Source organism: Hippopotamus amphibius, chromosome 10 (assembly GCF_030028045.1).
Source record: "Hippopotamus amphibius kiboko isolate mHipAmp2 chromosome 10, mHipAmp2.hap2, whole genome shotgun sequence".
Classification (NCBI taxonomy): Eukaryota; Metazoa; Chordata; class Mammalia; order Artiodactyla; family Hippopotamidae; genus Hippopotamus; species Hippopotamus amphibius.
The window spans coordinates 114,189,526-114,209,886 of NC_080195.1; the positions used below are offsets into that span (position 1 = coordinate 114,189,526).

Here is a 20,361-nt window from a genome sequence, read left to right on the forward strand (position 1 = left end):
GGCCCCGATGTGCCGGCCACAGCTGTTCTGGACCCTCTGCGCGAATCTGTTGTGCGGCCGCTCGAGTGGAAGGATGGGCTGCAGCGAGGGGTCCTGAACGGAAGCAGGGCTTGCGTCACCCTGGACGAAAGAAGCCTCCCATGTCCTGGCAAGAACTTTTTGGTTTTCTTTAATGTTCTGAACTTGAGGATGTTTCATACCATAGAAAAGAAATTGAAGGATGCGGAACGATTGAGTGCACAGAGGGATTTCGGAACGTCCTGCCACATCAGCACTGGGAGAAGCTGCTGGCACCCAGCTGGCAACCGTGGCCTTCGGTGACTACGGGCATCTCATGCTTTGGGGAGGGAGCTGTGCGGTTTCTCCCCATCCTTCGTTAAATATTGCACGCGACAGCAGACTACATGTGCATTCCCGAGTTGAGCCGACCTTAGCCGTCCACTGGGAGCGGGCCTGCATGTGGAAGGAGGGAGGGGCGGGCGCGCCCAGCTGCTCGGACCCCTCGGCTGCACTGCCCAGGCTGGCGGAGGCTCCTGGCCCCCCTGGAGTCAGGCAGAACTGGTTGGAATGGTGGCTCCTCTGCTGAGCCACGGTGTGGCTTCAGGCAGGTCTTGAACCCTCTCGGAGCCCTTGTTTCTCCTCTGCACTGTATGGAGAGGCACCCGGGACTCGGCCTGCTGTGGGGCTCAGAGAGGAAGGCACCGCAGAGCTGGCCCGTGCTTACCCCGCGTGAGGGCGCCCAGGGCTGGTGCTCCCCGAGGGTGGGGCTGCTCCCCGACCCCTCCTCGGGAGAGGAGGAAGGGCACGTTCTACAGCGAGAAAATCCACGCCCCGCCGACCACCTTACACGACCGCGCAGCTGTTGACAAGCACCGTTTTCCTTTGAAGCACCGTTGGTTGAAGTGGGGACCCTAACAGCCGCTCACTCTGTTTCTCCCTGGTTCCCTGACGCATGTTCTGGGCAGGAATCGGCTCATCCCTGGAGCTGCTGTCTGGTGGAGGGAGGGCAGGGGTTATACGCCTGCAAACAGGCGCTCACTGGGGAATACCGGGGAGCGATTTCCCGTCGAAGGGGTGCTCCTTGATTTTTCCATAGCACAGGAGGGTTGTCTTCATTTCCAAGGGAGGAAATTATCTTTTTTTCCTCTGTTTGGGAAAGGTGTGTTCCTCTGATTGAAAATCAATACCCCAAGGGTTCTACTTAAGACTCAAAAGCAATTACGCACTGAAGTGATGGCGGGGGACCTGAGGGGCCTCCAGAGGCTCTGTGTGTCCCATTTCTTCATCTGGGAGCTGGTTCCGCGGGCGGTTCCGTCTGGGGGAGTATACGGAGCTGTGTGTACACTTAAGATGCGTGCACTTTCCTCTGTGTGTTCTATGCTTCAGTAAAGTTTACATCAAAAGTGATTACTCAGAAGGGATAGAACGTGCACATTTTGATTGCTGTTACGTAAGAGTTTACTGGTGACTGGGCGTGGGTTTTTACTTACAGGATGTGAGACACAGGGACACCAAGGCCCCTCCATTAGGCAGTGCCCATCCTGTTGGTTGACCCCAGAGACCATCCAGGCAGCTGGTCCTCTGCGAGCTCCTGACCATTTCCTGCCGGCCCAGGACTCGCCAGAGGGGTCTGGTCCTGTTGGGGGTGCTTGGAAAGAAGTGACAACCAAATGGCAGCGCCCAAGGTGGCAGATGTCACTCGAGTTCATTTGTGCAAAGGGCTCACCTTCTTATTATTAGCGCCATAGACGCCTTTTCAGTGACCACTGCATGCCAAGCATCGCTCCACACACAGGACACGGTGCTTCAGAGGACTGTTCTGGTTACGTCTCCCCGGAGCTGATGTTCTGGGCCTCTAGAGGCAATGCTGTGGCCAGGAGGCAACAGGAGGCATGCGTGCGGGCAGGTATCAGACACCGGGCTCCTGTCGGGCACTCGGTTTGGGGCTGGCAGGTGGGCATCCCCTTTAGAAGAAGTCGCCTGTGCAGCTGTCCCCTTCACTCTCAAAACCGAGCATGTCTGGGCAGGTTCATTCCGAACTGGTAACATTCGGAACGTAACTCATTGCAGGCATAACTAAGGAAGCCCTTCCGTTTCACTGAGTGCTAACTGTTAATAAGCATGTTTATCTCCATGTCTTTATAGACAATACAGCCCCTCTAGGCGGGTGCTGAGTGGACGTGTGGATTTTCTGAACACGTCACAACTCCCCTTGAAAAGGATTAGATCGTGGAAAAGTCACTTCCCGGGGGCTTCATTTTCACCATCAGCGGGGTTCTTGGAGAAAGCCTTTACCGGTTTTACCGTTGTGGTTTTCACTCCTGATGCCCGCTGGGCAGGGCACGGGACCTGTCCACCAGCTCCGCGTTGCCCACAAGTCTGAAGAGTTCAGTGCAGCCGTGGGATCAGTTTGCAAAACTGTGGCTTGTCTGTCGTTCCCCTTACAAAACACAGCATGCTTAGCGAGGGCATTTGTAAAGCACATCTTGCTTCTCTCAGACTGTTCTTGGACACGGAAGATGGAACCAGGCGAAGTGGTCCTTGGGCCGCCCTTAGGCTCGTGGGGCTGGGGGATTCTCAGCCACGCCTGCTCCTCTGTGTCAGGCCTCTCTTCTCCCGCAGATGCATGGTCCTCCCATGCCCTGGGTACCTGCTCCGGCCATCCTTCCAACGACAGCGTTTCCTCCACAGCCCAGGCGTGACCAGTCTTTTAGCCAAACCAAACATCACTCGTCACTTTTGTCCTATTCCCCATGAAGACCCCCTTCAACATCCCCTAGATGTAAAGCATCAGGGGCTGTGAGACAAGCTGGCCCCGGCTGGCCCTGGCTCTGTGGCTGGGAGCCCTGAGTTTCCATCTGCTGCCCCCACGGCCCCTCTCTCCTGCCCGTCAACACATTTGCCCCAACACTCCTGCTGCTGTGGGGTCGGGGGCACTCCTGCAGTTGGGCCTCGTCTTCTCCCTGCAGACAGGGTCCCCCCATCTCAGAGGATGCTGGCCAAGCTCCCCGACTGGACCCAGTGTCTGAGCGGAGGTCCCTTCCCTGGGGCGGGTGGGCCTGGGGCTCTGTCATCTCTCTGTCTGCCTCTCTCTCTGTCTGCATCTTTCCTCTCCTCTCTGGTCTGGGTTCTGATCTGCCCTCTGGTCTGGCCTTTTAAGGACGGGACACCCGCACCCTGGGTGGGGCTGATGGGCATTTGCAGCCCTGCCTCTTGGGAGGTCTGCGTCCTGCGATGCCCTCAGTGCTCACCGTCCTGACCAGAAGAGCAGCCAGGACCAGCACCCGTGTCAAAAGTGACCTCAGCACACAGAGGAGGCGGCTTGTCCATTATGCCAAGATCTGGGCTGAAGCAGGGTGGCAGGCGTGGGGCGGAGCCTCTCCATCTCATGTTTCCATAAGGGGATGAGGCACGAGGCTCTGCAGTGCAGGACGGCCTCCTGACGTAAGTACAGGGATGCGCACGTGTTCACAGACTCTCTCACAAACTCAGCAGCAACGGGAGAGCCCCTGACCTGCTCCTGGGCCTCCAGCCCCGTGCAGAGCGTGCCCTGTCTTCCTGTCCCAGCCTCTGCAGGTCCAGGAGGGCACAGGTGGACGCCTTCTGGGCTTCTGAGTCCAGTGTCACTTTCAGGATTCTTCAGTCCCAAATGCAAGTCCCAATAAAAGAAAAGCAGGGTTTTTAAAAAAAATGTTTATTTATGTATGTGTGTATGTATGTATTTATGTATTGCCTCACCACGTGGCTTGTGGGACCCTAGTTTCCTGACCAGGGTTCAAACCCGGGTCCTCGGCAGTGAAAGCACGGAGTCCTAGCCTCTGAACCACCAGGGAATTCCAAAAAACAGGTGTCTGATATTAGAGAAGCACCACCCGGGAGGGTGGCCAGCACGTGAGGACACTTCTTGGCCGGCCCGCCCCGCAGCGCATCACACACACTCCCTGTCCCTCTGCGTCCCCCTGGGAACCCACGCCCCCTCCCAGGCCTGAGCTGGGAGGCAGGTAACTCCCTCGGCTCCGCGTGTGTCGGGGTGGCCCCGGGGTCCAGGGTCAGACCCCCGATTCCCTTCCCGTGGCTGTGAAGGATGAGAGCACAGTCTACAGCCCTGGTCTGCCTGCCTTCCCAGAAAGGCCTGAGGCTCTGCAGCTCCCAGACCCAGGTCTGTTCCTGGCGTCCTGGCCACGCGCGTCGAAGCCTGTGTGAGCTCCCGGCCGTGTTGTCGTCCGGTGCCCCTGTGTTGACCCCAGCGGGTCCCAGGGAGAGCGGCACCCATGGGCCAGGCCCCAGGGAACGGGCCGCTCGATCCCCACAGCGAGGCTGTCCTCAGGCGTCGTGATGAAGGAGCGGGTTGCAGGGGCCTCCGAGTGGCCGGGGGCCACCTCGGCCACCCGTCTGCCTAACCAGGCAGCTTCGGGTTTCCAGGGGACCAGCTGGGGTTGGCTCTGAACCTGGGGAGGAGCACCGCCTAAGGGAAGGTTTGCCCTGGAGTAACCCCGATGCCGCCTGAACCTCCGGGAGGCCGGTCATGAGCAGACGCCCGGCATTAGCGCTCCCTTGGTGATGCCACACGGGTCCCCTGGGCCTGGGACCCGGGGCACCTGGCCCCACTCTGCAGAGCTCCATCCCATGTGGACAGAGCCCGCGCTGGGCCTCGACCCTGCAGAGGAGGGGCCTCAGCCATCCCCCAGCTCTTCCCTCCATCTGTCCACCACTGGAGTGGTCTGGGGTCCCCGACCCCCGCCCTGGTCTCCTTTGGCTCCCCTGCGGTGTGTTTGCCACCTGCCACCGCCGATGTCCTGGTGGTAGGAGTCTGACTCCGTCCTGAGCTGCTCCCCCAGACCCGCCCGCTCCCGTCCATCTGCATTTCAGCCCCCTCCCCCACCCCCACTCCCCGCTCCCGGGATGACTGTCTCAGCCTCCCCAGGCGACTGCCGCTCCCCGTCATGAGTCGGGCCGCAGGGCCACAGGCTTCCTGCCTTTTGCTTCTGCTTCTCTCTGCCTGATTAAAAGGTCCTCAGGGACTCGCCACCCGCATCAGGGAGGCACCTGGGGACAGGTTGGGTGTTGGGGTGTCCTATCTGTGAAAGACTAGAGGCAGCTGGGAGATGACTCCCCAGACCCAGGCTGGGGCTCGAGTAAACACACAGGTTTGGGGTCCAGGGAGCGACTAGGATGCCCAAGACCGGGGCTCAGTCAAGAGCTGCACAGGCCCTTTCCATCAGGCTGCGTTCAGCTCTGCATGGGGAACCAAATACCACACCACCCGATTCTGGTCATTTAAGGGCATGTCCTCGGAGTGTTTCATTTAAGGGCATGTCCTCGGAGTTTTTCTCAGGGGTTGAGAACTTTCTCTTTTTTTAAATTTAATTTTTATTTTATTGCCTGTGCTGCACAGCGTGGAGGAGTCTTAGTTCCGTGACCAGGAATCGAACCTGTGCTCCCTGCAGTGGGATCGCAGAGTCTTAGCCACTGGACCGCCAGGGAAGTCGCTGAAAAATGTTTCTGAATTAGGAGTCTTTATTGAGGAATCTAGTTGCTTCTGTTTGATTCTTTGTAGCTCATTTGAACAATCTGCTTGAGAAAAAGTAGCGTGACTCCTTTTGGTGTGTGTAGCTTTTTTTCCTTTTACAAAGCTGTCGGTTAGAAATTTGGCAGAAAGCCCAAAGCAATGTGATGTAACTGCAAGATGATAAACTTTTAATTATTAATGAATTGTTAACATACGAGTCATTTAATTATAAAGTAATGATTTGCAAATAAATTCTATATAAATAATTTATACCAGTTTAGATGATGAATAGAGGATTCATATATGAAATAAGAAATTAATCACTTACTTGATAAAGGCATGAGTTTACTATTGCAGTGGGCGGTGCCGCCCTGAGTTAGGATCTGTTTATAGTGGCCGTGGGGTCCTGGACAAGTCACCCAGGCCCACTGGACACCCGCTTCCTCAATCCGAAGTGAGAACGGGGGATTCCTTGCACCCTAGATGGTGTCCACGAAAGGGCTTTGTAAACTGGAAAGTGTTGTATATGCACTGGTACTTAGCCCTAATAGAACCTGTGAAATGAAACTGAGGAAGCAGGCAGAGGCATCAGAAGACCTGAGGTCCATTTTCTTGCCCAGAACTCGGCATTATTATAAATACTATGGGGAAAAACCTTGCCTTTGGCCTTGGTTTTGCAGTCAAGCGTACTGTTGTGTTTGCCTCTGCAGCACTGGGGGCAAAACCAGTGAGTCCTGAGATGGTTGGAAAGTGAATGTGATCCTCTTTTCACAGGATACAAGACCCTTCTGAAAGGGATTTCTGGGAAATTCAACAGTGGAGAGCTGGTGGCTATCATGGGTCCTTCTGGGGCCGGGAAGTCTACACTCATGAACATCCTCGCTGGATACAGGTGAGCAGACCCTCGCCCGGCAGTCAGGGGCCAACAGTGTGAATGGTCCATCCCATCACTTCTTAAGTCTCCGGCCAGGGAAGCCTGAGGGGCGTCTCGCATGAAGAAGCTTTGGAATCTGTGAGAGGAACGTAGCTCCAGCGCTGGGGGCGTCAGTCCTGCTGGTTGTCACCTGGCGGTGGCGAGTGGATGCTGTGCTCAGGGGAGGGAGGTCGTGCGGCAGAAGGGCCAGGCCTTACGGGACAGGAAGATGCGGGGCGGTCCAGTCTGGGGAAGGGAGTGGCAGGAGAACACTGAGACAGGTGTGAAGGAAGGTCAGAGGTAAGACAGAGCATCTTCAGAAGAGAGGGGGCAGCGTCGGGCTGGCGACCCAGAGCTCACGCTTTCTTGCTTGTTGCCACGTTAGCTGCTCCGATGTTTGGAGACATAGCTCCTGCCATCCTGTCTGGAGACGTTTACGTAAGAATGATTAGAAAACTGAATCTTCAGAAATGGTAACAAGATGCTCTCTTAAAGCCAGTTCTCTTCAGATCTCATGGCTTCCATTTGCTACTTTAGCAAATAAGTTTTAAAAATAACTTCATTTTGAAAAAAAAAAAAATAACTTCATTTATTGGCAAATAAAGATACCCTCCCCCCCTCGCCTTTCCTTAGGACTTCTGAATCACTCCTTATGTGGAAAATTAGGATTTTTAAAAGTCTCACTAGTGGCAAATTCCTGCCTGTTGCATTCAGTTCTAAAGGTGAGAGCCAAACTCCCTGCACCCGGCGTCACGTGGGGGACACGGGAGGCGAGTAGCTTCTGTTTGGTGGGAGCGGCCGTTTTTCAGCTCACCCCACACCCTCAGCTGCTGCCCGACCTGTGTGGCACGTGCCCGTCCTAGAGCCACAGACGGCAGCCTCGTTCCCTGGGAAGCCAGTGGATCCCGCCATTCCCTGGAGGAAAGAAAGGACCCACTGCAGAGCCCAGTCACGGCAGTGAGCTAGACGAAGCTGGAGACCAGATGTGACCTCACTGGTCTCATAGGCCGTCTGTGTTTCTGTTGTTCGTGGCATCTGGGAGGTGGGGCTGGAAAAAGGGCACCCTTGGCAGGATGCCTGTGGCTCCCACTGCCTCCCTGAGGGAGATGGGATGAGATGATGCACCCAGAAAAGCATCTCACGGTCGAGGTGCCCTGGGGGAATATGAATGAGGGGGTGAGTGTGGCCGGCGGGGCCATGCCCCTCCATCTCCACGGTACCCGTGGGATGTCCCAACTCCACTGTGGTCAGAGAGAACAACTTCCCATTGCTTGGCCGAGCGGGTCCAGGACCCAGACGTCCTCCTCTTTGAGCCACCTGAGCCAGGGAGCCTGCAGGGGTCCTCTCAGTCAGCATCAGAGTCATGCTGCCCCCAGGAACTGGTTCTGACCTAGTGGCCACACCCTGGACTGCAGAGTCTTGGCCTTTGGGGCAGTTGGCGTAGCCTCAGCTACACACAGGGTTGTTCAGACACCCGTCTTATAAAGCCCTGCAAAGCCAGGGGTGTGCGCGGACCGTGTGGCCGCACGTAGGAGCGTCTGTGTGTACCTCCGTTGGTTTGGTCCATAGGCTCCTGTGACGAATGTGCCACCCCAGAGCGACCACACGCTGGGCATTTTCTTCGTGCAATTTCCACTTCCAAGTGCTGGTGCCGTTCCGGGCCTCCCGTCCCCGCCCGGCTCGGTGTCCCTACTGGTCCAGTTGGAAGATGCTGGGAGAGGGTCCATCCTCTCTCCCCTCCCCAGGCCCTGGGGGAGGAGGAGGAGGTGCAGAAGGGGTCGGGCTGACAGGTCCTCTTGCTGGCCTTGCAGGGAGACCGGCATGAAGGGTGAGGTCCTCATCAACGGCCTCCCACGGGACCTGCGCTGCTTCCGGAAGGTGTCCTGTTACATCATGCAGGACGACATGCTGCTGCCGCACCTGACTGTGCAGGAGGCCATGATGGTAAGCGTCCCGTGGCCTGCAGCCCCGCACCTGGCCACCCCCCTCTCTCCTCGCGGGAGACCAAGCAGCACCTGGCACCCCTTCCTCGCCCGGAGTCCTGACACCAGGCGTACTGTTTGGACAGCTTCGCCCAAGGCAACCCCCCAAGCCCCTGGGTTCTGTAGACCCTGGATGGCAAAATCAAGGTCAGGTTTCGGAGCATGTTACTGACCTGATTGAGGTAGGGGACCACTTCCAGGGCGATCACAGTCCTATGCCCCACAGGCCGAGGGTCTTCCCTTCTTATCCGTGTTCTGTGGCTTTGGGCCCAAGTTCTAGGCAGTCTGCTACCTGGGTTAGGACCCCAAGGGTCTCATCCTCTGACTCACCTGGGGGTGAAACCAGCATTTGCTGCACACCCGCTGGGTCCCAGGCCTGCAGTCATCAAACGTGTAACCCTGCAAAAGCACATGAGAAAGGGCGCCTCCGAGAGTTTACCAGTTAGCCGGGCCGTACTGTACAGGGACGTCTAGGACGGCCTGGCCCAGCTGTGCTCTTTGGACAGACGGTGACCCAGCCAAGTGCCAGGTGGACAGGGACCACACTGACCCACGGTGGGCCATGGGAGCCGCTAGAGAGCCTCCCGGGCAGCGGAGGTGGGAAGGCCAGTGGGCCGCCCTTGTCCATCACGGCGTGTGTGTGCCCGGGGCTGCTTACTTTCCTGCCGTCTCCTCTTCCTCAGCACGAGGCGGTGCCTGGCCTCTGGGCCTCTTCTGGCACGCTGGGGACCTTCCCAGCTGGTCTGCCTTGTACCAGGGCAGTAGACGGGCATTCACCTGGGGTTTCCATGGGAGAAGTCTTGCCTTGCACTCCTGACTTGGACGGGGCAAGGCCTCCTCTCTGCAGGCTTGCAGAAGGGCAGCTACCCAGCATCCTGTCTGAAGGGCAATTCCAGGAGATCCTTAGGTGAGCAAAGAGAAGCAGGGCAGGTGTTGGATGCATGATGGGCCCACTAACCTGCTCCCCCAGCAGCCACGAGTGCCGGGCGGCCTGACCATGTAGCTTCTCTGGCCTCCAAGAGGGCGTGCTGATGGGGGCACAGGGAACTCAGGAGGAGTTTGAAAAGAGGATGGTAAAGTTAGGAAATACAAGATTTCTACCTACCCTGTGGATTCCTGAATCGCTACTTCACCTTCATCTGGGATGACCAGAGCTGGGCTTGTCAGAGCTACTGAGCAAAGTTCTTGGTTACTCATTTGAGAAACTTCACTTTGGTTTCCAGCTCAATCACTGCTTTTTTTTTTTTTTTGCAAACAAGATTGGTGACTCCTGCTGTCACCTCCATCCTCCCCCCACCTGTCACCAGGCTCTGCTGTGAAATCCACTCATTTTTCAGTTAAAAATCAGTTCGATTTTGATTTTGAGAATTTCACGATCCCTTTGATAAATCCTGAGTAAATGAGAAATGGTACGTTTCACTCTGTAGGGTCCTGTCCCACACGTAGGGATGACGTTGGCCACCAGCCACGGGTGGTGTGTTTCCATGTGCTCCTTCTGACCCTGCACCGCCAGGCAGGCCGAGGCGTGACACTCGGGGTCACCCAGCAGGCAGCTGGCCCTGTCTGACCCTGGGACTGTAGCCCCTCAGCCCCTCGCCCCTGCATCTTAGTCTCTCGTGGAGCCTCAGGACAACCTCACTAGCTCACCAGGTGGGCAGATTCTGACCTCACCACTGTGCTGATGAGGAAACCGAGGTCCTTGCTGCCCCAGGTCACAGGAGTTGGCAGAGCAGAAGCAAGGCTGATGCCAGGCATGGTGATGATGGTTACTCAGGGTTTCACCAAGCAGGACTGGGGGCCCCGTGCAGCAGGCGGGATCTCACACAAAACAAAACAACAGCGGCAACAAAACTGGACTCCTTACATGTACCACGTGCCAACTTCTGTTGTGTAAACAGTCCCACTGTGGATAATTGTAAGCTATCCGTGGTTTAACAGGTTGCATATGAAACTCCTAAGTGGGCACCAGTGGTCTCAAGCCCCCGGTGCCTGGGGATTCCTCTTCTTTCCGTTGCCTGCGTCTCACTTCCTTCAGGGCACAGCAGAGCATCCCCTGAGGTAACAGGATACAGCCCAGGCATCACTGCTCTCCTGGACCCATCTTAGCGTGACAAGGATGCGAAGGAGCCCAGACCTCCCAGGATTTCCTCCGTCATCCAGCGGCTCGGCCCCTGGGGCTCTGGGCCTGCCGTCGCTGAGTGAGTTTGTCTTGTTGCCGGCCACCTGTTCTGATTTCACGCCGTTGCTCTCGTCCCCTGCAGGTATCTGCGCATCTGAAACTCCAGGAGAAAGACGAAGGCAGGAGGGAGATGGTAAGTGTGTGCTTGGACCACAAGTGGTCCGGAATTGTATGAAATCCACTCGGCAAACACGTGGGGAGGGACTTCTGGGGGCTGGTTGGGTTTGTGGCTTGGTGCCTGGCTGTCTGCCTGTGGGGGACGGTGGCATCGCAATGTTGCGCCCCGGCTGGCACTGGCTGGAGTGACCACGAGACTCTGAGACGCAGACGTACAGACATGTGGAGAATGTGGCAGGACACCCTCCTGAGGACCCAGCCTCGGGGTCAGACCCAGTGCTCTGCCCCTTCAGGGCTTAATACACTTTATACTCCCTTGTTTTGTTTCTTTTTTTATGAAACATTAACAATGAAGATGGTTAGTCATTCATTTAAAAATAACCAGCCTCCACCCCCACACACTTGCAAGAAGAAATTGGGCTCTTGCGTGTTATTAACCAGCCTTTTAAAAGTAACATAAATAAGTTTCTGGGATGACAGAGATCTTCTAATCCTTTTCATTGCTTTTTTTGCTTCCCTAAAACCCCAGGGAGCAGGGGTGTTGGGTACACAGACCCAGCGGGGAGCACCAGAAGCCCCACTTAGTGGGGAGGACCGGTTTATATTTACACCTCGCCTAAGGGAAACTCAACTTCCCACCTCTCCACCCCACGGCTTGCGCTGGTGGGATTTCCACGTACATAACAGTATCCTGTCTTCCATCGCTTGTAGGACCACGGTCCAGCACCAGAGAGAGTCAGATCTGCAGGGTTGGTGCCAACGTGCAACTTGGCTCTTTATGTTTTGATGTAAAACAGAATGATTAATAGAAAAGAGTCAAACATACAATGTTACTAGCAACTCTGTTTACCACCTGCGATCCCTCTCCCATCGCACAGAACAATTGACATCATGTCACGTAAACCACCTTGGAGCGCTGGGCATCTTTAGGGCTCCTCCTCTCCCTCTCTTTGCCCTCCTCGCCCCACCTCGCCCTTCAGAATTCTGAGGATTCCGGCTGGAAATCGGGGGTGGGGGGGTTCGGTAGGGAAACAGCACAGCCAGGCAGCAGAGCTCGAGTTCTATCGGGAGTAAACCCTCCTCCTCACTGCTCTGAAGGTATTTCACGTGGACTCTGAGTCCGCTGTTGAAAGGAATAAAATGGAGGAACAGATCTCAAAACAGGGATGTGCGAAATAACGTGGGAGGCATGGATGGGTGTTTCATCCTCTGCGAAGGCGGAGGGGCCGGGCGGGGATGAGGTTGTGTAGGTTGAAAGCAGAGGGCCCCAGGGCTGCTAATCTGTTCTGAAGGGCGTCGCAGACACGTTGCATGTCGGCAGCCCCGGGGGAGGATGGGCGCGTGGACCAGGGAGCTCGGAGGGTCTTGCTGGCACGGAGAGGGCCTGTAGTGAAGCAGAGCTAAGCCCACGAGGGGACCCGCTTCAGGCCTGGCCTCCTGGAACCCACTGGACAACCCGGGGCCATGGCCTCCAGCGGCCGGGCTTCAGTTGGTAACGAGGGCTGGAGGGCCAGGCCCCGCCTGCCTCCTGGGCAGCAGGAAGCTGAGTTGGATGATGTTTTTACCGTCTGAGCTCCTAGAACAGATGTGAGTAAGTGGGATATTTGCCTGCAGGGTGGCCCGAGGGATCAGCCCTTCCAGGTGGGAGAGGGAGCAGGGGAGGAGCTTTTGATGAAGGGCAGGGAGGACACGTGCATCTCAGCCGACTCCCCCAGGAGCACTGACGGCCAGTCCTTTGGCCCCCGGCACCCACTTTGTCTGTCAACTCATGGCCTTCCAAGGGCAGCTTCCGGCCCCCATCTGGTATCTGATGAAGGTCTTCAGGGAGGGTCCCGGAACCCCCTTGGCCTGCTCGCACAGAAGGCACAGGCATGAGATGGCCTTCCTGGTAGGGAACAGGGGTGTCTCTGGGGAGGGCCCACCTGAGTGCATGTCCTCACGTGCCTGGCGAAGGCTCGGACTGGAATAGAACCCCGTGGGGTCTCAGCTGCGTTCACAAGAGCAATAGCATCTCGTCGGTAGGGTCTTCCCTGCTGCTGTGCAGCCGCGTGGTCCCAGGGAATGGGAGCCTGTGCCTCTCTGCAGACGGGTCTGCTGTTGGACTGAGCGAGGCCAGAGCATCCCCGCAGGGCACTTGCACACACGTTTTACCAGAAGCCCCCAGCTTGGCCGGGCTGACCCGTCCTCCTGGTTCTCAGCAGGGTCCACTCCCCCCAGAACCCATCAGCGGGACTGTGTGCTTGTCCAAGCAGAGCACAGGCCCCGAGCACATGCCGCTGACTCCTTCCCCTCCAGCCCCTCTGTGTACCTAGGTCCTGGTTGTTTATATCTCGGGGAAACGCAATAGGATGGAATGTTCCAGCAGGTAGTGGAATGTTGCCTACCTCCCACATTTCCCAGAAAAGCAGACTCAACCCTCCAGAACCCCCAGTGAGGCGCCTTCCTCAGGAGCAAGGTCTCCCAGGGCCAAGACGTTGTTCTTTTCTGATTAATGTAAAACAAAGCCAGCCTGCAGGGCGTTACTCGTGAGAACCCGGGGCAAGATGCTGGCACGGGGAGGAAACAGGCGGTGCTGACCTCGACCTGCACCTCCAGCAACCTTCCGGGACGGGTGGGTGGCCTGCATCCTGCACCTTCAGCCTGGGTTCCCGGAGACCGCTGCAGTCGCGTCACCCTGAGAAGGCCAATGGACTGTCCACACGAGGGACAGTGTGCCTGAAAGGTGGCCTTTTCCGGGCCACCCTGCTGACCTGCCTTCTGGGCTGGTGTCCCTCAAAGGCTGTTCATCCTGGACGAGGCAGCGGAGGCGGGTGTAGGGCTCAGCAAGGGAGAAGCCTGTGAGTTTCTTCTCCTTTCGGGTGAGCTCATCTCCCCAGAGGAGCTGCCGGACTGGGGTCCACCTGCCGCCACCGGGGCCAGGGTGATGGCCCGGTGAATGCCGGCAGGACCTCTGTGGCAGGCTACCCCCCGGGAGGTGAACCTGGTGTGGAGGCCAGGAGGGCGGCTGCCTCCGGGAGGATGCCGGGGTGGACCCTGAACACTGGACACCGCGGCCGAAACCGACGCCACCGCCTGCACCGACGTCTGCTGAGCTCCTTGCTGCCCCGAGTCAACATACATCAGTGATGCGGAGCAGCAGGGGCGGGTGCAGGGCACAGCGGGCTGTTCGTATCTTGGTGCCCAGGCTGCCCCCGGGGCGGCCTCGGCAGGGCCACGGAGGGAGGCAGGGCCAGCTACAGGCCGTTTCCTCGCCTCACTGCTGGATCAGAGACCTTCTTTTCCTGCTGACAAGTGAGGAAGGGGCTTCACCCCTTCGTTCTGAGAGACCCGGCCTGCGTGGCTGTGTCCGCAGGAGCTGTGTGCTCTAGTAACAGTGTCACTGGTGGCTGCCATCGGGTAAATTCTTACTACGTGCTGTGTGTTATCCGTTACAGTGAGTCCCCTAAGTACGAACGCGTTCCGTTCCGAGAGCAAGTTGGTGAGTCCAATTTGTTCGTAAGTCCAACAAAATTAGCCTAGGTACCCAACTAACACAATCGGCTGTGTAGCGCTGCCCTGTAATAGGTTGATAATACTTTTCACACAAATAATACGTAAAAAACAAGCAAGCAAAATATGAAGAAAATGTTCAACCTTACAGTACAGTACCTTGAAACGTACACTCGTGCAGTACAGCAGCTGGCACCCGCGGCACGTTCGCATCTTTGAAAATTCGCACCTCGAAGGTTCGTGTGCAGGGGGCTGACTGTATCGCATTAAACCATCCGGGTGGCCCTCCGCTTTGTGCTGGTCAGAGACCCGGTCGCCCGTCCATCTCTGTGTCCTTGATGCACCCTTTCTGCACTGTTTGTCCAACACCTCCCCTGACCTGGGCCCTGAGCGAGGCTTGCAAGCGAGGGGACTTGCCAGGTGACCGGCAGGGGGCAGGACCAGGCCTCCAGCCGGGCTGGCCTGGCTCCGGCACTGCCTCTCAGCCTCCTGGGCCCAAATCAGGACCTGGGGCTTGGAAACGCGTCCGCCCACCCGGCAAAGGGCAGGCTGGGCTGGGCCCCGATGGGCCGTGCGTCCGGGTGTGCCTGCGAGTGGGGTGGGGGCGGCGGCCAGGGGCTCCACACGGGCCCTGTAGGAGGCGAGGGGTGGCGGGTGGCCCCTGACACCGCTCTGGCTCCACTGTCCCCTAGGTCAAGGAGATCCTGATGGCCCTGGGCCTGCTGTCTTGCACCAACACGCGGACCGGCAGCCTCTCGGGAGGCCAGCGGAAGCGCCTGGCCATTGCGCTGGAGCTGGTGAACAACCCCCCGGTCATGTTCTTCGATGAGCCCACCAGGTAATCAGGAGCCGAGGAGGTGGGACCCCTGGCCTCCCCCCAGCAGGGGGGGATACCTCCTGACTCCCCTCCCCTCGCTGCGCGGACCCAGCCGGGGCGCTCTCTACATGGGGTCTGGTTGGGGGTCCACCGGCCTCTCACGGTGCCCCTTGCCTTGCAGCGGCCTGGACAGCGCCTCCTGCTTCCAGGTGGTCTCCCTGATGAAGGGGCTGGCTCAGGGGGGGCGCTCCATTATCTGCACCATCCACCAGCCCAGCGCCAAGCTCTTCGAGCTGTTCGACCAGGTACGTAGGCCCCGCTGTGATCAGCCCACGTGAAACCAAATCCCGGATACTCACGGCTTAGTTCCTGGGGGTGTCTTCATTTCTGAGTGGCCTCGCGTGTTAATGTTTCATGAGACGTTGGCGCCGTAACAGCTCAGGGGGCAGGGCCGGGGCGGGTAGGGAGTGCGGGCCAGTGTCCTCTCTCTGGGGCTGGCATCCGGCTGCGGGGTCTTGGGCAAGTCACTGACATCACTGAGGCTTCGCTCTCCACCCCACTGGTTACAGTGGGGTAACACTTGCCGTACAGAATTAGAGAGCAGGTCGTGATATTTGGACAATATCATCTCTTTTATAAATCTTAGGTTTTGATATTATCATGAGCAAAAAAAATGTCCCAGGGGATGAAATGTGTATAGCTCCAAAATATTCCCTAAGCAGGCGGTTAGCATGAGGGGGAAAAAAGCAACATAATAAAATTATTCCTGGTCATATGATATCCTCTGTCTTCCCTGACTTATCTTGGATTTCCCTTCAAACTTTGAGTCCTTGGGAGGTAACATAAAGCTCTCCTGAGATACAAATTGATGGATTAATGGAAGAATGGATGGATGGATGGATGGATGGATGGATGGATGGATGGGTGGATGGATGATGGATAGATAGGTGGATGGATGGGTCAGTGGGTGGGTAGATAAATGGATGGATGGATGGGTGGGTGGATGGATGGGTGGATGGGTGGGTGGGTGAATGGGTGGGTAGATAAATGGATGGATGGATGGGTGGATGGGTGGGTGGGTGCATGGGTGGGTGAATGGGTGGGTGGATGGGTGGATGGGTAGGTGGATGGGTAGATAAATGGACGGATGGATTGAGAGTTTCTCTTCCTCTCCAGAGGTAGCAGAGTTGATGTTTCCCTTCTCCTTACTTTTTTACAGCTCTATGTCCTCAGTCAAGGGCAGTGTGTGTACCGGGGGAAAGTCTCAAATCTCGTACCGTATTTGAGGGATTTAGGTCTAAACTGCCCAACCTACCACAACCCGGCCGATTTTGGTAAGCAGCGCCTTGATCAGCCGGAAAGAAAAGAAAGGGGGTCTTTTTTATTCTTGGTGGGGAGAGTGTGCCCTTCTGGTGGCTTCTGGCCGCTCAGCATCACGGCTGAGGCGAGGGTGAGAGATGAGGAGAGAGTGGCCGTTTGGAGGGTGGTGGGTGTGAGTGACCGACGGAGCGGGCAGTGCTGGCTCCTTTGCTGTCACCGATCGTGATGTTCTGGTGGAGCCATGCTCTCCTGGTCTGTGATCGGAGGGAGGAGGGCTTAGCCACCCCTACTCAGACTTAGGAAACAGATAGCTGGTTTTGCCAGAGGGGGGTCCCTGGAGCTTTGCATTAGCAAGAATCTTATTGAGATGAGGGGCAGGGACGCGCACCAGGAGGGACAGGGTGGGTGGGGGAGGAGAGGGCAGATGGGAGGACAGAAAAGAGCAGCAGTCTCCAGGGAGAGTGTGGACCCAGGAGAGAAGGAGCCGCATGGGGACCTTGGACAGCGTGGGGTGCAGAGGAGGCGTGGCTTCGGGGCCAAGGCAGGTCAATGGAGCGGATGCTCCCTGGGGATCTGAGAGATGGGGCTGATGGTCCCTGACCTCAACATCCCTGGGGTGCCGAGCACACCTCCCTCAGGACCCCCAGCACTTCTCCTTGGTCCCAGGGAGCTGCCCCAGTGTCCATCACTCATCCCTGCCCCAGGCACTGCCTTCCCAGCAGGAACCCTGCTTCCTTCTGCTCTCATCCCAGCTCCAACTCTGGTGCTTGAATGCCCGTGGCCGGCACTCAGTAAATATCAGACAGATGACTAGGTTAATAGATGCAGGAGCTCATGACTTCTCAGGCTCTCCGACATTACAATCTGTATTTGCATTTCCAGGCTGCTGACGTGATAAATGGCCTTGCTGGGCGTTTAGAGCTGAAAGAACCTTGGTTGCTAAATGACTTTTATCATATCATTAGCATCATCCCACAGCATCTACATAATCATTTAAAAACATTTCCGCTAGATTAATGACCTTGTTGCAAAGCAAAGAAGCCCCACCGTTCACATGAGCGATGCCTGGGGTGACCTCGTCTGTGTCTCGTGCAGTCATGGAAGTCGCGTCTGGTGAATACGGAGATCAGAACGGCCGCCTGGTGAGAGCCGTCCGGGAGGGCATGTGCGACTCTGACTACAGGAGAGAGCCCGGGGGCGATGGCGAGGTGAACCCTTTTCTTTGGCACCGGCCCTCTGAAGAGGTAAAGCAGGCAAAACGATTGAAGGGGTTGAGAAAGGTAATGCAAAGCCCCACCCCTGGGGGCACTGCATGCAGCCTCGCGCGCCCGCTGCGTGAGAACTCTCTTAGCTGAGAAGGGAGGCGTCCCAGGGCTGGAGTCTCACCCCTCCTCTCTCCTTGATGTGTCCCCAGGACTCCACTTCCATGGAAGGCTGTCACAGCTTCTCTGCCAGCTGCCTCACCCAGTTCTGCATCCTCTTCAAAAGGACTTTCCTCAGCATCATGAGGGACTCGGTAAGGCGGTTTGCAGTGCTCTCCAGGGCAAAGGAAGCTGTCGGGTTGTTTTCGGGTTTGTTCATCCTGCTTGCATTTTCAGACTGTTCTTCCTTCATTTGCATCAGTCAGCTTTCTGTGAAGCCGCAGGAACAAACACTCCCCAGATGCCAGCGGCTGTGACAGTATATACTTATGTCTGGTTTGTGTAATGTGTTGGCAGCTGCAGTTGTGCCTGCCTCACGTGTCTCTGAGTCCTGGGACCCAGAATGGAGGACCGGCTCCTTTCTGGAACAGGCAGAGGGAAAGTGCAGGAGAAACCAGATGGCAGCCCTTACAGCTCTGGCTCCTGGGGGGACACTGTCACTGGTGCTCACATCCCGTTGGCCAAGGCTGACATCAGGGAGCGTGTTCCTCCCTCCACAGAGCCCCGCCTGGCACAGATGGAGGGTGTGCAGACCCTTGAGGGAAGGGCTTGGTGAAGGATTGGGAACCATGACAGTATCCGCCCATTAGACTGGACGATCTCACAGCCTGTGTAGGGGCTGAGTGCCCAAGCTATTCGAAAGATGGAGGGGCTGGCAACTGCCTGGTGGGGCTCTGCAACAGTGGGCCTGCCACGTGTCCATTCTTTGTCCCCTTCACCACCATCGCTGTCACTTGTCCTCTCCTCTGAGGGACACCACCCTCCTTGGTTTGCCACTTTGGAAGGGTATTTAACAAAGGGTAGCAGTTTCTTCTGTTTTAACAGCGGAAAAATGCTGCCCTGCGTATGCATGTGCATGTGCGTGCCCGTGTGTGTGTGTGTACGTGAGCTGGTTTAGGGTCAGGGGATGGTCTTCTGGAGGGAAGGGGCAGGATGGAGCGTGCCATCCACCATGGCCGCAGCCCCTGGGGGCCTTGGCCTCCTCGCGCTTTCACTGCCGCCGTCGAGCCTCCGCCCACCTGCGTGTGGACCTTGTCTGCCCCAGGTCCTGACGCACCTGCGGATCACCTCCCACATTGGCATCGGCCTCCTCATCGGCCTGCTCTACTTGGGCATCGGGAACGAAGCCAAGAAGGTGCTGAGCAACTCCGGCTTCCTCTTCTTCTCCATGCTCTTCCTCATGTTCGCGGCCCTCATGCCCACCGTCCTCACCTGTGAGTGCCGGACGGACGCCCGCCCACGTCTCCTTCCTTTCTTGCCTCTAGGTCATGGCTTGCTTGGCCACGAACATATAGTGTCTTACTTTTTAAATACCATTTTCTTCGTTGACAGATGTAGGTGTTAGCGTATTTTCTTTTAGACGGGAAAATACGTACCATGTTTAAGCCAAAGGAATGAATCACTAATGGAAGAAGCCTGGTGGAAGGCTGATGAGAGATTTCTAAAAGCTTTCTAATCAGGACCCCCTCAGACACTACTGTGTGAGCATTCCCTTATTCAGTTAAGACAGCCCTGGTGTGGCCGAGTTTGTGAGTGGGTAAAGCTACTCTGAGTGGATGTCCCTGCAATTCTAGGCTGTTTGCAAAGTAGGCTGCCCTTGGCCGCTTCAGGGAGACAGTGTAGAAAGCTGTGGCCTCACCGGCTCTCCAGCGTAAACACCTTCTCCGGCAATGCCTCCTCCTAAAATTGCCCTGAATTTCCAAGGGCGGCTTGTGAGGTCTTGTCCAGGGAGGGAATCACATTGTTACAGTTACTGAGTGAAAATAAGAGCAGCCTCGTGCTAGTGACTGTACTTGTACCAATCACTGCAGGGATGCTCCGTCCCACGCGGACGCCCCCCTTCCTGACTCTTCAGTTATAAACGTGATGGGCAGCTTTTCCGGGTGGGTTAATCATGTCACGCCCTTCCATTCAAACTCCAGGGACTTTAAGTACTGCAGGTCCACAGGGCGGCATAGGACAGATTGGGGCTGCTAGGGGCTGGGCAGGAGACCGCCTGTTTGAGTTCTCAGCACGCTGCGGTGTCTGTGCGCCTCTTCTCACTTTCCTGTCCCCCAGTTCCCCTGGAGATGGGCGTGTTTCTCCGAGAACACCTGAATTACTGGTACAGCCTGAAGGCCTACTACCTGGCCAAGACCATGGCCGACGTGCCCTTTCAGGTACACGAGTGGCCGTGGTGTGATGTGGGGGGGCAGGGTTCCCAGCACCCCCAGGGAGGGGGCGGGGAGCTCGGCTTCCAGGAGGGGTGACGGGCCCTGTGCTTCCAGATCATGTTCCCCGTGGCCTACTGCAGCATCGTGTACTGGATGACGTCCCAGCCGTCCGACGCCGTGCGCTTCGTCCTCTTCGCAGCGCTGGGCACCATGACCTCGCTGGTGGCGCAGTCCCTGGGCCTGCTGATCGGAGCCGCGTCCACGTCCCTGCAGGTACCAGCCGAGCACCCGCCACGGGACGGGCCTCGCTTCTCCTCCTTGGCCTGTGTGGCCGGGGCTGCGTCCCTGGTGGGGCTCACGCCCCTCCCTGAGACCCCGCGTCCTGATTCTGCCCCGAGTTCCTAGACTGTCTTCAGCCGGCCGATCGCTCCCCAGGGAAGGGGTCGAGGGGTCCTGGCCCT

At 57.2% G+C, this 20,361-nt stretch overlaps 1 protein-coding gene across 7 annotated transcripts in view; it reads left to right on the top strand.

Annotated features, from left to right (window-relative positions):
* Positions 1 to 20,361, top strand: part of ABCG1 (ATP binding cassette subfamily G member 1) — a 71,522-nt gene that overhangs the window by 44,683 nt on the left and 6,478 nt on the right. For 3 of the 7 annotated variants that reach the window (XM_057697042.1, XM_057697040.1, XM_057697045.1), the window contains exons 3-13: positions 6,284 to 6,401; positions 8,234 to 8,366; positions 10,666 to 10,716; positions 14,882 to 15,027; positions 15,188 to 15,311; positions 16,226 to 16,340; positions 17,422 to 17,606; positions 17,741 to 17,842; positions 18,793 to 18,961; positions 19,806 to 19,906; positions 20,015 to 20,173. In XM_057697042.1, coding sequence (XP_057553025.1) covers positions 6,284 to 6,401; positions 8,234 to 8,366; positions 10,666 to 10,716; positions 14,882 to 15,027; positions 15,188 to 15,311; positions 16,226 to 16,340; positions 17,422 to 17,606; positions 17,741 to 17,842; positions 18,793 to 18,961; positions 19,806 to 19,906; positions 20,015 to 20,173 — 1,403 coding nt within the window. The remainder of the gene's footprint in view (positions 1 to 6,283; positions 6,402 to 8,233; positions 8,367 to 10,665; positions 10,717 to 14,881; positions 15,028 to 15,187; positions 15,312 to 16,225; positions 16,341 to 17,421; positions 17,607 to 17,740; positions 17,843 to 18,792; positions 18,962 to 19,805; positions 19,907 to 20,014; positions 20,174 to 20,361) is intronic. The other 4 variants (XR_009047722.1, XM_057697044.1, XM_057697043.1 and 1 more) reach the window with 2 other exon arrangements.